The 15858-nt window shown below is 49.2% G+C and overlaps 1 protein-coding gene across 1 annotated transcript in view; it reads left to right on the top strand.

Annotated features, from left to right (window-relative positions):
• The window catches only part of LOC140427770 (interleukin-10 receptor subunit beta-like), a 49687-nt gene extending 36038 nt beyond the window's left edge, over nt 1–13649 (top strand). The window contains exons 6-7 of the mRNA XM_072513406.1: nt 3153–3310; nt 13034–13649. Coding sequence (XP_072369507.1) covers nt 3153–3310; nt 13034–13315 — 440 coding nt within the window. The 3' untranslated portion in view covers nt 13316–13649. The remainder of the gene's footprint in view (nt 1–3152; nt 3311–13033) is intronic.
• The last annotated feature ends 2209 nt before the right edge of the window (nt 13650–15858 follow it).

The raw sequence follows: 15858 nt of genomic DNA, 5'->3' as shown, positions 1-15858 counted from the left end.
GACCATGGGAGTGGATGGAAGGGAATAGCTTGTGACGTCATGCGCGTGTGACGTCATTTACGCGCGCCGGACCTTGGCGCCGCGTAAAAGCGGCGCCACGTAAATGACGCGACCGGCGCCGCGTAAATGACGTCACACGCGCATGCGCGGTTGCCGTCCTCCCCGCGGCCGCCCCGCAAGAAGATGGCGGATCGATCTTGCGGGGCAGCGGAGGAAAGGAGGTCCTCCTTCAGAGAGGCCGGCCCGCCGATCGGTGGGCACTGATCGCGGGCCAGACCCCTTTTGAGCCCCCTCCCCCCCCCCCCCCCCCCGGTGCAGGAACCCCCCTCGCCCCCCCACAGGCCGCCCCCCCCCCACCTTCCCCCAGCGTTCCCGCATTGTTCCCACCGGCAGCGACCAGGTGTGGATGGCGCCTCCGGCAGGAACCTGTCGTGTTGGGCAGGATGCTCGGCCCATCCGGAGAATCGCCGTTCGCCCATTACCAACGGCAAGCGGCGATTCTCCCAGCGGCCAGCCGAGATTCGCACCGCGCCGGTTTGGGGGGGGGGGGGGAGAATCGCGTGCGGGTGTCGGGACAGCGTGGCGGGACTCGCGCGGCGCCCGGGCGATTCTCCCCCCCCGGCATGGGGGGGAGAATACCGCCCCATATTTCTTGCTAGTTTGCTCTTATATTCCACAGAATCCCTACAGTGCCATTTGGCACATGGAGCCTGCACCGGCCCTTTGAATGAGCACCCTCCGTGGGGATGTGTGAGCTGGATGAGAAGTTCGGGGTGGATGACGCTGGAATAACTGAGGAGGCTGCAGGGTGCGGAGGCAGGTTGGCCGAAAGCCAGGCCTTGGGCTCCCGGCACTGTATCAAAAGTGTAAAAATAAAGAATAAAACAAGAAACATTCATCCAGCCCTCCTCCATCCCCCCCCCATACACTCTCCATGCCCCATCCAAGCCAACCCATGCCGTGTCACATCCTTATACAAGCTATGGCCCCAACCACGGCCAATGGTTCCTCAAGATTCCCTGTTAAGGTATGTCTGCCCAAACATCCCTCTTATGGCCCCACATGTCTCTCATGCCACCCTATGCCCCACCCACCCTCAATGGCCCCTCATATCCTCCATGCCAAGCTATTCCCTTCCATCCACTCCCATGGTCCTTTATAGCCCCTATGCCAAAATAGTGGTAACTCATGCCACCTCCAACCCATCACCTTTACTCCTATACCGACAACCTCACCTAATATTCTCTTGCAGATTTCAAACTATTGAAAAAATATTATTATTCATAAAATCTAGTCTACTACATTTATATTAATTCAACTACATAAAGCCTTTTGCAGCAAACATTTCATTCAAGTGCCAAATCCCTTATAACAACAAGCATTGGAATTCATAGTCACAAATCAAAGAGTCTATAACCACTTGCAATTGCCAATGATGCTATGAAATAGCAGGCACCCTACTGTGATAATGGATGGTTGTGAAATCAGCCATGCAGCACCAGTCCAGCAATGGAAACCCTTTGGTTTATGTAAACAGACAAAATGCCAAAAATATGTTATCCATATCATATCTTACACAGGCTTTTTTTCATGCTCCAGACATTTATTGTTCCAAAGATTTAAAGGGAAGGACTTTGAAATGCCTTGACAGCTTGACAGATCCCTTTGACATATGCTTTTGTAAGATCCTCCTGACACTTCTGAAAGCCCCCTTTTACAGGTCCTCTTGACAACTCCTTTTGACAGGACGTTTTGATACTTTTGACAGGTCCCTTTGACAGATCCTCTTGACATCTTTGACAGGTCATTTTGATTGGAGCTTCTGACCGTGTTTACAGTTGATTTTTAACATGTCTGTTAACTGTTCCAATGAGCTTGGCAGTAGTTTATTTATGCACATTTATGCCTACTTTTAGCAGCCCCAAGGGGCATCTTAACTCCCCTATAGGTGTCCTGGGATCAGATTTATTGAAGCAATTATAATGTGAGCCCTAGCTCACTGAATAAATGACTACCAGTAATGGGATGAAGGGAGAGATATGCACAAGGGCCAGAGACAGAAGAATGCAATGATCTTGCAGGAAATTGTCGGGCTAGATTACGTTGCAGTGATAGTGAACAGTGAAGGCATGAAAGAATTAAAATACAAAATAAAGCTAAATTTAAATTGTAGGTATTGGGGAACTGAGGATCAATGTAGATCAACAAGGACATGGGTGATGAATGAACATATGAAAGGTATAAGGTGGAATATAGGCAACAAAGTTTGGTAGCAGGAACGGGCCATAAGCCCCTAAAAATCTATTTTTGATTGGTCTCACATACTGACCTTCGACTCAGTTAAAAGTGTTTATGTTGATGTGATCGAGCATTTTGGTGTACAAGCTGAGGCAATATTAATGTGTAATTGTTTAGAACCATTAATGTAATTCTAGTGATTTAATAAATGCATCAATCTCTGCCCCATGAGATCACAGCAGGACTATCTGCCAACTATTATAGAACTTCCTTTTTCTTTAAATCATTATAAATATGTAGGGCTTAATTTTCTAGTCCTTCCCACCCGTGTAATCTTACGGTCCCGTCGATGTCGATCCCCCCATGGCGGTTTCCCCGGTGGCAAAGCCAGCAAGCCAAGCAGAAGTCCGTAGATATCGGCAGGACCAGAAAATCCTGCCACTGGCCGATGGAAGCCACCCCTTCCACTGGCAAAAATGCCACGGGATTGGGGTGTGGGGGGGGGGGGGGGGGGGATTTCGGCCACTTGCTTTCATACTGTGTGTGGTATTTTCATTTAGTTTTCTGTTTAAATTCATCATGTGAAGTCATCCACCGCTTCCTCTGTCCTCCACTTAGCACAGGTGAAAAGCTGGAGAGGAACCACTTAATAAGAAGTCGCACCTTGTGCCAACCAACAGAATCTATTCTTGCGTCACAATTTCCTTTATACAGTTTCCTTGTCCAAAGTTGTCTTGCTGGCTGCCAGTAAACCTTGTCCCCATTTTAATAAGATTGAAATTTGTGCAATTTCTTTTTGGCCTCATATGTCTTAACTTAATTACAGCAGTATCAGTTTCAGAGGTGGGACTTGCGTTGTGTGGGCAAATAATGCTTTCTACTTATAAAAGTTCTCCCACTGTTTATGCTTGCAGGTAGAGTTCCAGAGTGGCAAGTGATTGCGCTTCTTCTCATGTCAATTTTTGGTGTCTTCAGTGTGACAATGGGAATTTTCTATGCATCGCTTTATGTTTACAAGGCTGTCAGATATAGTTGTTTACCTTCCTACCACCTCCCTGAACACATAAAAGAGGTACGTGTTATTCCAGTCATTTATCTCCATTCCTGATTTATCAGTCATCAAATTTAACCTGATACAACCTGGAAAATGTAAGCAAATTTCAGCTCTCCTTCTCAAGGTGAGATGTATTAATTGAGCTTGTCAAAGCGACGTTACCATGAGAGTACAAGGATGTGAGATGGTTTCACAATGGTAAACGTGGAGATTTGCTCCAAGTTACTCCCAAATTCACTGCCTTAGCTTTTCCTGAAGCCCCACCTATGCACTGCACTTTCCACAAAGTTATGACAACAGCTCTGTGGGAATTCTTGTCCAAAGTTGTCTTGCTGGCTGGCAGTAAACCTTGTCTCCATTTTAATAAGATTGAAAGTTTAGAAGTAACATGGCTGCAGTGTAAAAGTTGCTACTGTCATCATGATAAGCAGTAGCTTATCTGTGAAATAACAGTAGAGTTTTACAGACTGTTGGATTGAGGGGTTTCCAGAATGAGGGGGTGCCAGAGATACCTGACTCTCACAGGACAATATCCCTAAAGATAAATAAATATAATATTATTTATATTATTTATAAATATTATTTATTTAATTAAATATTATTTATAAAAATAAATAAATAAAGATAATAAATCTAGCCATTCCTCACCGAATTAATTGCTGTTACTTTCCTGTCACCACATGGCAACAATACATAGGGCAGTATTGTGGTGGTATGTATTAGGGGTAATGTGGTACCTGTGAAGCCGAGAGACTATTGGCTGACAGGTCCCGGGTACTGGTTGGATCTGCCAACTTCTGGCTCCGCCCTGAAGGCGGAGTATAAGAGCTCGAGCTTCTCCCCGCAGCCTCATTCTGTTGCTGAGCTGCTGGGGACAAGTCTCGCTTAATAAAGCCTAGATCGACTTCATCGCTTCTCGTCTTGCGTAAGTCATTGTGCGCTACAATTTATTAAGCGAGCTTAAAAGACTATGGAGCTCCGGATCGCCCCGGAGTGCCTGCGGATCAGCCCCCACGCAGCGAACTCGGTGGCTGTATTCAAACACTGGCAAGCATGCTTTGAAGGCTACCTCCGAACGGCCCCCGGCCGGATCACGGAAGAGCAGAAAATGCAGGTCCTGCATTCGAAGGTAAGCCCGGAAATTTACTCACTAATAGAAGACGCAGAGGATTTCCCGACGGTGCTCGCATTGCTGAAGGGCATCTACGTTCAGCCCGTAAACCAGGTCTACGCGCGCCACCAACTCGTGACGAGACAGCAAATTCCCGGAGAATCGCTCGAGGAATTCTACGGCGCGCTGCTAATTTTGGGACGAGGCTGCGACTGCCTGCCGGTGAACGCGATCGAACACACGGACCTGCTAATTCGTGATGCATTCGTGGCAGGTATGAACTCTCCCCAAATTCGTCAAAGACTTTTAGAAAGAGAGTCGCTAGGACTCTGAGGCACGGGCCCTTGCAGCCTCCCTTGATGTGGCCTCCCAAAACGCCCGCGCCTACGGCCCCAACCACGCGGCAGCCCCTTGGACTCCGTGGACCCCCGTCGCGACCAACTCCCCGGCACCCCCCCCCCCCCCCCCCCGCAAGCTTGCGCGGTTAAAGCGCCAGACCATCCCGGGGGGGCCCGCTGCTATTTTTGCGGACAAGTGAAACACCCCCGGCAGCGCTGCCCGGCCCGCGCAGCTACTTGTAAAAGCTGCGGCAAAAAGGGACATTTCGCGGCAGTGTGCCGGTCCCGGGGGGTCGCCTCAATCCCTGGAGAAGAACGAGGACAGCACATCCCAAACACCCCCCCCCCCCAGCGCCACAAGTGCGACCTGCGGGCGCCGCCATTTTGGGTCCCGGGCACCACGAGGGGAGGATGGGCGCCGCCATCTTGTGACCCCCCAACCACGTGCGATTCATGGGGGCAGCCATTTTGTCCACCCCCGACCACGTGCGACCCATGGGGGCGGCCATTTTGTCCACCCCCGGCCACGTGCGATTCATGGACGCCACCATCTTGGTTGACAACAAAGGACCCCAGCATCGACGGCTCCACGGGGTCCGAAGAAGACGCCGCAACACGACTACCACGACTGGCTTCGGTGACACTGGATCAATCGCGGCCCCGGAGGCTCCAGACGACGACAACAATGGTGCTGGTCAACGGATACGAGACGCCATGCCTGATCGACTCCGGGAGCACTGCAAGTTTTATTCACCCAGACACGGTAAGACGCTGTTTTCTGACCATCCATCCAAGCACGCAAAAGATTTCCCTAGCAGCAGGATCCCACTCAGTGGAGATCAAAGGGTTCTGCATCGCAAACCTAACGGTGCAAGGGAGGGAGTTTAAGAACTACAGGCTCTACGTCCTGCCCCAACTCTGCGCGCCCACATTACTGGGATTAGACTTCCAATGTAACCTTCAGAGCCTAACATTCCAATTCGGCGGCCCAATACCCCCACTCATTATCTGCGGCCTCGCAACTCTCAAGGTTGAACCGCCGTCCTTGTTTGCAAAGCTCACCCCGGATTGCAAACCCGTCGCCACTAGGAGCAGACGGTACAGCACCCAGGACCGGACATTTATTCGGTCTGAAGTCCAGCGGTTGCTGAAGGAAGGCATAATCCAGGCCAGCAATAGTCCCTGGAGAGCCCAGGTGGTAGTCGTAAAGACCAGGGAGAAGCAAAGGATGGTCGTAGACTATAGTCAGACCATCAACAGGTACACGCAGCTAGATGCGTACCCTCTCCCCTGCATATCCGACATGGTCAATCGGATTGCTCAGTATAAGGTCTTTTCCACCGTGGACCTCAAGTCCGCCTTCCACCAGCTCCCCATCCGCCCAGGTGACCGCAAGTACACCGCCTTCGAGACAGACGGGCGGCTATACCACTTCCGAAGGGTCCCATTTGGCGTCACGAACGGGGTCTCGGTCTTCCAACGGGAGATGGACCGAATGGTTGACCAGCATGGGTTGCAGGCCACGTTCCCGTATCTCGACAACGTAACCATCTGCGGCCACGATCAGCAGGACCACAACGCCAACCTCCAAAAGTTCCTCCAGACCGCTAACGCCCTGAACCTCACATATAACGAGGAAAAATGCGTTTTTAGCACAAACCGTTTGGCCATCCTGGGATACGTAGTGCGCAATGGAGTAATAGGCCCCGACCCCGACGCGTGTGCCCCCTTATGGAATTTCCCCTCCCCCACTGCCCTGAAACGTTGCCTGGGCTTCTTTTCATATTACGCCCAGTGGGTCCCGCAGTATGCAGACTAGGCCCGCCCGCTAATACAGTCCACTACCTTCCCCCTGTCGACAGAGGCTCGCCAGGCCTTCAGCCGCATCAAAGCGGATATCGCAAAGGCCACGATGCGCGCCATCGACGAGTCCCTCCCCTTCCAGGTCGAGAGCGACGCATCCGACGTAGCTCTGACGGCCTCCCTTAACCAAGCGGGCAGACCCATGGCCTTTTTCTCCCGGACCCTCCACGCCTCAGAAATCCGCCATTCCTCAGTGGAAAAGGAAGCCCAAGCCATAGTGGAAGCTGTGCGACATTGGAGGCATTACCAGGCCAGCAGGAGATTCACTCTCCTCACCGACCAACGGTCGGTAGCCTTTATGTTCGATAATGCACAGCGGGGCAAAATTAAGAATGACAAGATCTTAAGGTGGAGGATCGAACTCTCCACCTACAATTATGAGATTTTGTATCGTCCCGGAAAGCTGAACGAGCCGTCCGATGCCCTATCCCGCGGCACATGTGCCAACGCACAAATTGACCGCCTCCAAGCCCTCCACGAGGACCTCTGCCACCCGGGAGTCACTCGATTCTACCATTTCGTAAAGTCCCGCAACCTCCCCTACTCTGTGGAGGAGGTCTGTACGGTCACCAGGAACTGCCACATCTGCGCAGAGTGCAAACCGCACTTTTTCAGGCCGGATAGAACGCACCTGATTAAGGCTTCCCGCCACTTTGAACGCCTCAGTTTGGATTTCAAAGGGCCCCTCCCCTCCACCGACCGCAACGCATACTTCCTGAACGTGGTGCATGAGTACTCCCGTTTCCCCTTCGCCATCCCCTGCCCCGACATGACAGCGGCCACAGTCATTAAAGCCCTTGGCACCATATTCACACTGTTCAGTTTCCCCGCGTATATCCATAGCGACAGGGGGTCCTCCTTCATGAGTGACGAGCTGCGCCAGTTCCTGCTCAGCAAGGGCATAGCCTCGAGCAGGTCGACCAGCTACAACCCCCGGGGGAACGGGCAAGTAGAGAGGGAGAACGGCACGGTCTGGAAGACCGTCCTACTGGCCCTATGGTCCAGGGATCTCCCAGTTTCCCGGTGGCAGGAGGTCCTCCCGGACGCTCTCCACTCCATCCGGTCGTTGCTGTGTACCACCACTAACCAAACGTCTCATGAGCGCCTCCTTGTCTTCCCCGGGAAGCCCTCCTCCGGAACGTCGCTGCCGACCTGGCTGGCAGTCCCAGGACCCATCTTGAAACATGTGCGGGCGCACAAGTCGGACCCGTTGGTCGAGAGGGTCCACCTTCTCCACACGAACCCGCAGTACGCCTACGTGGCGTACCCCGACGGCCGACAGGACACGGTCTCCCTGCGGGACCTGGCGCCTGCCGGCAAAACACACACACCCCCGACACCGATCACCCCCTCCCTGCCACCGGCGCACCCCGCGGCCGCCCCCTTCCCGGGGGGATCGGTCCTCCTCCTGTGCCCGCCCAGGAGTAAAACAGGAACAAACAGCGAAACGCTCCCGGAGACTACAACGCCCGAGCAAGCACCTACACCACCACCGGGGCTGAGGCGATCGACAAGGAAGACCAGGCCGCCTGCTCAACTCGTGGAATCCGCGTGACACCAAGAAAAGCAAGAATGTTGTTGTAACAAAAATTTTTTTTTGCTCTTATTGTAAATAGTTCACACAAACTTGTACATAGCCCAGTGTAGGGCTAAAGCTGTATTAACACAGTCCGAAATTTGTTCCAGGGCCAGCCTTGTAAACCCCTACCACCATGCGAACCACCACCCCGCCGGGTTCCTTTTTAACAACGGGTGAATGTGGTGGTATGTATTAGGGGTAATGTGGTACCTGTGAAGCCGAGAGTCTATTGGCTGACAGGTCCCGGGTCCTGGTTGGATCTGCCGACTTCTGGCTCCGCCCTGAAGGCGGAGTATAAGAGCTCGAGCTTCTCCCCGCAGCCTCATTCTGTTGCTGAGCTGCTGGGGACAAGTCTCGCTTAATAAAGCCTAGATCGACTTCATCGCTTCTCGTCTCGCGTAAGTCATTGTGCGCTACAAGTATTTAATGGAGGCGATGGTGGGAACCTCATCTGCCGATTGGAGAGCTGGTCAAAGCCCCATATCGCCTACTTCAGGGATGGCCTGCAGTATCATGTGCCTGTCAGGCACTTGACAGGCCAGTGCCAAGCCTACCTCCAGAATCAGCAAATCCAAGCTGGATTAGCCAACACACTATCAGGGAGATGCTGCTGTCGGTACATTTACACAAGGCCTTGCGTCGTCACCGGATCCCAGGCCACAGTTGAGTGATGGCGAGAGGAGAGTCATGGACTGGGGGTTCGCAGGAGAGAGGGATCAACAGGAAGGGCTGTTGCTCGTTTTCGATCCTAACAGCGTTGACCACACAACCAGTTAGTTACTTCAACAGATGGTTTATTTACATACACAAGAGTTACCTCGACATGCAAACACAATATCTACTACGAGTTAAACTACACCTATCAGCTACAATAACCTATACTTACCTTAAGGGCGACCGGCACTGTGCAAATGGATAACGCCTTTATTTGGATTTCACTTGGCTGGTTCGAAGAAACCTGTCTCTGCTGGGCTCATCCGTCAGGTAGCGATCGCTGGTCTTGAACTTAGCTGGCTGTTCCTGCTGCAATTGGGTTGGCACAGGCCGGATCCAAAAGAGGCAGAACACATGGCTGTGCTTTCTTTTATCCCTCTGGGATTTTGTGCTCTTTGGGGCGGTCCTTAACCTTGACCCAATAGTTCGACAGGGCTCTGATCACACTCTTAGATTTCGGCCAATAAAGGGGCGGGTGCCTTGGTAGCTGGGCGGGTACTTAGTGGTCATTGACCTTGGCAGTTGTGCCTTCTGTAAGGGGAGTGGCGCCGGTCAGTCTGTGGCTGTACCGGTTGCTTGATTGGAGTTCTATTGTCCTGGCAAAATGGGCCATTGAAATGCAAACGAGCGGGGGTTTCGGTCAGGTCTGGTTACCTGCGTTTCTGATACACATAAACTCTATATCTGTCTGAGTCCTGGGTTGCCCATAATTCCCATGGTCCTTTGCAGGTGGCCATCTTAGATAGCTACAGGGTGAGGTAGGGACTCTCAGTGGAACTCCCCTTCCCGATGCCAGGTCCCTCAATCAGGCACTAGGTGCCTGTGAATGGGCCCCCAGAAGCCTATCGCACAACACTACACATCGTACTTTCCACATGGTGAGCCCCCTGCCTGCCTGGTTAATAACCACTGGATGTATTTTCATTCATCCAAGAGTCTTTCAACTCTGGACTTAATCAGGATGGAGGGAGGAAGGCAGTGTGGTCCCCACCCACGACCCACCTGCTGGTTAGATGATCCCATTTGCAACCAAACGTGCCCCAGGGGAAGACATTGAATTGCGCCCATATTTGTTAACTCCATGCTTTCGAAGTGAGACCTGCACCTTTCAACCAGCACTTCATACTGTTTGGACAGTACCCAAATCCAGTATTTTTGTTATTCAGGGAAGATTAATTTCCTTCCATGACTTTGTGCATTATCTTTTCTGTGGCTGCTTGATATTTCAACAAATAGTCAGAGCAGAGATAGGGTTCAGTTTTGGATTGGATCTTTGATATTGGATCAAATGGAGGTCCCAACCCTGCACTGAGTCAGGAGCAGTCACCCGGCTGTGATTTCCCCAGGCAGGGACGATAGGGACATTTAAGGGGCATCTTGACAAATATATGAATAGGATGGGAATAGAAGGATACGGACCCAGGAAGTGTAGAAGATTGTAGTTTAGTCGGGCAGTATGGTCGGCACGGGCTTGGAGGGCCGAAGGGCCTGTTCCTGTGCTGTACATTTCTTTGTTCTTTGTTCTTTTGTTTGGCCAATTGGCGGCGAGAGGGTGCTCTTTCCCTTGAATCAAAGATGGTGGGCAGGCTCTGGAAGCTGAAGGGCCAATAGGAAGTCCTCCGTCACAGAAGGAACAGCAGCCTGCCATTGAAGGTAAAGAAGAGAAAAGGTGCCTCCATATTGAGGTGCCATCTCAGCAACTATTAAAACGTTTTATTCAAACCATGTACAAAGCTGCCAGACCATCACTGTGGAGGGGAAGCTCTTGGTTAAAAAAATTTCAGTCGGTCTCTGATAATTGGCCTTAATTAGCTTTTGAATTACTTTAATTGACAGCCCGCTGGTAGCCATTCCATGCCTCCCGGAAAATGGTTTGGGGTTGGGGCGTGATCAAAAATTCCAGACTTGTGTAATAATACATTGTCCACATTAATTGATATTCAAAGTTCCTTCATGAAGGCAGATAGGAAGGTAAATTTGTTAGTCATCCTGTGCCATCAGCAACCCACAAATAGCAACAGGTCCCTCTCTTCTACTTACTTAGCTCACTGAGTAATGGAACTCCGGACACGTGGTTAAGAGAAATGAATAGATGAAAAATAAATAACTGCCCATGGAATAAATTATTTTTTTTTTAAAATAGCATGCCCATTCTTTAGAGCAGAAAAGGCTGATGGGGCACTTGACTGAGCTGTATAAGATTATGAGGAATATGAAGAGGATGGATAGGAAGCAAATGTGTGGAATGTAATGCCTTAGTTGAAGGGTCAATAATGAGGGGGCATAAAGGTGAGGGACAGGAGGTTTAGAGGGAATTTGACGAATTTCTTTTCACCCAGCAGGTGGTGGGAGTCTGGAATGTATTGCCTGGGAGGGTAGTAGATGTGGGAAACCTCACAACCTTTAAAAAGTACATAGATGAGCACTTGAAATGTAATAATATTCAAGTGCTCGAAAGTGGGATTAGTGTTGATTTAGTGTTGTTTTGTCTGTGCAGACTCGATGGGCCGAACGACCTCTTCTGTACTGTATGACTATGGCTCTACGGCTATGAAATATTTCTTAAGTGTACATCATCCTACATAGTAGTCTTCACTTTAGATGTGGACATAGAACATAGAACATTACAGCGCAGTACAGGCCCTTCGGCCCTCGATGTTGCGCCGACCTGTGAAACCACTCTAAAGCCCATCTACACTATTCCCTTATCATCCATATGTCTATCCAATGACCATTTGAATGCCCTTAGTGTTGGCGAGTCCACTACTGTTGCAGGCAGCGCATTCCACGCCCTTACTACTCTGAGTAAAGAGCCTACCTCTGACATCTGTTCTATATCTATCTCCCCTCAATTTAAAGCTATGTTCCCTCGTGCTAGACATCACCATCCGAGGAAAAAGGCTTTCACTGTCCACCCTATCTAATCCTCTGATCATCTTGTATGCCTCAATTAAGTCACCTCTTAACATTCTTCTCTCTAATGAAAACAGCCTCAAATCCCTCAGCCTTCCCTCATACGATCTTCCCTCCATACCAGGCAACATTCTGGTAAATCTCCTCTGCACCCTTTCCAATGCTTCCACATCCTACCTATAATGCGGCGACCAGAATTGCACGCAATACTCCAAATGCGGCCGCACCAGAGTTTTGTACAGCTGCAACATGACCTCATGGCACCGAAACTCAATCCCTCTACCAATAAAAGCTAACACACCATACGCCTTCTTAACAACCCTCTCAACCTGGGTGGAAACTTTCGGGGATCTATATACATGGACACCGAGATCTCTCTGCTCATCCACACTACCAAGAATCTTACCATTAGCCCAGTACTCTGTCTTCCTGTTATTCCTTCCAAAATAAATCACCTCACACTTTTCTGCATTAAACTCCATTTGCCACCTCTCAGCCCAGCACTGCAGCTTATATATGTCCCTCTGTAACTTGTAACATCCTTCCGCACTGTCCACAACTCCACCGACTTTAGTGTCATCTGCAAATTTACTCACCCATCCTTCTACGCCCTGCTCCAGGTCATTTATAAAAATGACAAACAGCAGTGGCCCCAAAACAGATCCTTGTGGTACAGCACTAGTAACTGGACTCCAGTCTGAACATTTCCCATCAACCACCACCCTTTGTCTTCTTCCAGCTAGCCAATTTCTGATCCAAACTGCTAAATCACCCTGAATCCCATGCATCCGTATTTTCTGCAGTAGCCTACCGTGGGGAACCTTATCAAACGCTTTACTGAAATCCATATACACTGCATCAACTGCTTTACCATCATCCACCTGTTTGGTCACCTTCTCAAAGAACTCTATAAGGTTTGTGAGGCACGACCTACCCTTCACAAAACCTTGTTGACTATCTCTAATCAAATTATTCCTTTCCAGATGATTATACATCCTATCTCTTATAAACCTTTCCAAGACTTTGCCCACAACAGAAGTTTGCTTTCCAAACTCCCACCTTCCAATTCATTGTCAGGGCTTCACTTTTTTTCTGAATCCCAGCAAAATACTCTGCATCCTAGTAAATCATCAGATGCAACACCAGGTATATCTTATGGGAGATTCTCAATTACTTACTTGAGAATGATTAGTCTGAAATGTTTGACTTTGTTTTTTCTCCAGTACCTTGAAGAACCTTCATTGAACTCTAAATTCCTGCTGCCCCAGGCGAGGAGTCTGAGCGAAGAATCATTTGACAAGCTAAGTATTGTTTCAGGCACCCGAGGAAGTTTTGACAACACAAACGTTGACTTGAGCACAGATACGGAAATGATTGAGAAACAGCCTGTGGAGGAGGAAAATCAGGCAATCGGGGATGGAGAAGAGGAAGACAAAGGACTGCAAAATAATAACAAAAACTGTCTTTACGGGAGAACGCAGACATGGCTAGATAATGCTGCTTGAGCGAGTCATAACTGGAGAGATGCCTGAAAGCGATGTGTCATACACAGCTTCCTCTCTCTTCTGGGATTTTTGTGACACGTGTATGATTTTGTTCTGTACATTTCTTTTGCGTTGTACACGAATCTATGTGGTCTGCGTTGTTTTCTTTTACTTCCTTTTCAGCGAACCTTTAATATTTACTGCCAATGAAGTAAAACAAGGAAACTGTATAATTTATTATATTTTAGCAGTGAAATGATGCTGTGGGTCATTTTGGAAAAGTTTGTGCTGAGATCTTTTGCAACCTTCAAATAAAAAGTAAAGGACCTCAAATGCTAATATATTACAGTTCTTATATTTGTGTAAATTTCTTTGCAACTTAAGGAGACCAAAAAGGTACCTAGTATTTCCAGTCAAATATCATCAAAGCGTTGCACAATTGCACTGAGACGTTTTAGCTCTTTTACTCTGATCCCTTTCTAACAAAGTCCAACAAACTATTTGCTTTACTAATTGCTTGCTAACCTTCTGTGACTTAGCTACCCAGATCCATCTGGACACCAATGTTTCCCAGTCTTGTTTCATTATAAATTCTTCTGCCCACATTTATGATATAAAGTAAGTAAAGTCATCATAGTCCCAAATGACCACAGGCTGCTTTCCCATTTGAGGAGGGGCGGGGGGGGGGGGGGGGGGGGAAGAGAGAGCTGACTGGTGGTGATTTAACCTGAGGATCACCACATCTCAGGTGAGGGGAAAGGTCTTCATGAATAACCACACCCAGTACAGGAATTGAGGCCGTTCTGCTGGCATTGCTCTGCATCACAAACCAGCTGTCCAGCCAACTGAGCTAAACCACAGCTAGGGATGCTTTCTCCACAAGTTGCAGTGTGCAATTAGAGTGTAAAGGGTTTGCATAGACATTTTCTGTTATAGATGTGAACTTGGAATTTATAAAAAATGTATGGTGTTAAAAGGCAGAATGTGTTACACAGAATAGGCGATTCTGCCCAACCAGTAAATATTCACCCTCCATGCAAATAAATAGTTCTAATGACATACCTGCATCCCTTCATCCTTTTATCCTTTTGTTGGGTTATGTACTCTGGGATAACACAGGCTGCAACTGAATGCAGCTTTGACCAAAAGATACTCCAGACCTTGAAGTTAGTTCAATAACCAGTAGCACAGTTCTCTATGAGTTCGACTCTCTGCTAACCTAAGTGTGGTTACTCTGTCTGACTGAACCAGACTAGCCCTTAGCCACGTGCTGGAGGTGTGATACTGTACATACACCCTGACTCACTCTGTAGATGTTCGTCAGTGGAAAAAGGTGGAGTGTGAGTGCCTCGTGCCTTTTATAGTGAGATACCACCCCTGAGTGTCCTGCCTGCTCATTGGTCATGTCCTGTTCTCTGTGTTCATAAGCTGCCTGTCTGTGCATCATTGTCTGCATATCATGACACCTTTATCCAGTTGAATCCAGATTGTTGACTGCCTCAATAGTAGTCCTGGAAGTTATTTCCACAACTTTCGGTATCAAATACTTCTCCTGTTCTCTGTTGTAACTTACTTCCCTTTAATCTTGTCTCTATGACCCTTTGCTTTAGACCACTGACGACTTGAAACTGTCTGCTTCCCCATCCTTGCATTCAATAAACATTAGGTGCAATCTATCGGCCGCGTTACATCCTAAAGGCAGCCTGGCGCTGCGCGACCGGTAGATGCCAAGAGATCCCTTTTGCGGGTTCTATCTGGCTGGCCATGCCACACAAGATCAACGCGATCTCGCAAGACGTCACGATCTGAATCCCACCCACACCTTTTGGCAATGCTGCATATTAGAGTGAGACAGTGAGTTGTGGAGATCTAGGGGGTTGGAGGCCCTCCGGAGCTTGCCCTCCGTGCACCCTGGCACTGCTGGTGCCACTTGCACACCCTGGCACTGCCAGAATGGAACCCTTGCAGTGCCATCTGTGTGCCAGCCTGGCATTCCCAAGGTGTTGAGGTGGCACAGCCAGCTAGCAGGGGCACTGCCAGGGTTCCAAGCTGGCATTTTGCCTGTGCTGCAGATTGAGCCTGAGGGTACCCGGTGCGGGGGGTTGCGGTGGTGTGAGGGGGGCAGAGGACTCCCTTATAGGTGAGTTGAGGGTTTGGGGGTCGCGTCGGGGGGCGGGGGTCGAGAGATTGGGATGCCATTTAAATGGTGTGCTGGGTCTCTGTTCCCATTCGGGTAGATCACGCCCATCATGTTACTCTAACAAAGAAATATTTGAATATATATGTGTCTGTCTGGTCCAATTATCCTTTGCTTCTAATCCCACTCCACCTGAAGGTTACCTGAGCTCTTGATTCCCAGGTGATTCAAAGGTGATTGACTATTGTTTCATTGGCATTACGTGCTACATCTAGGACACCACAAAATGCAGATTTAAGGTAATTGGCAGAAGAACAAGAAGGCAGATGAGATTTTTTTTTTTTTTTTTTTATAAACACAACCCGTTGTTAATATCAGGAATGCACTAACTGCAGGTTTATAGGACCATATCCAACAGGAACTTTCA

Source organism: Scyliorhinus torazame, chromosome 8 (genome assembly GCF_047496885.1).
Source record: "Scyliorhinus torazame isolate Kashiwa2021f chromosome 8, sScyTor2.1, whole genome shotgun sequence".
NCBI classification, from domain to species: Eukaryota; Metazoa; Chordata; class Chondrichthyes; order Carcharhiniformes; family Scyliorhinidae; genus Scyliorhinus; species Scyliorhinus torazame.
This window is presented reverse-complemented; position numbering and strand designations above follow the sequence as displayed.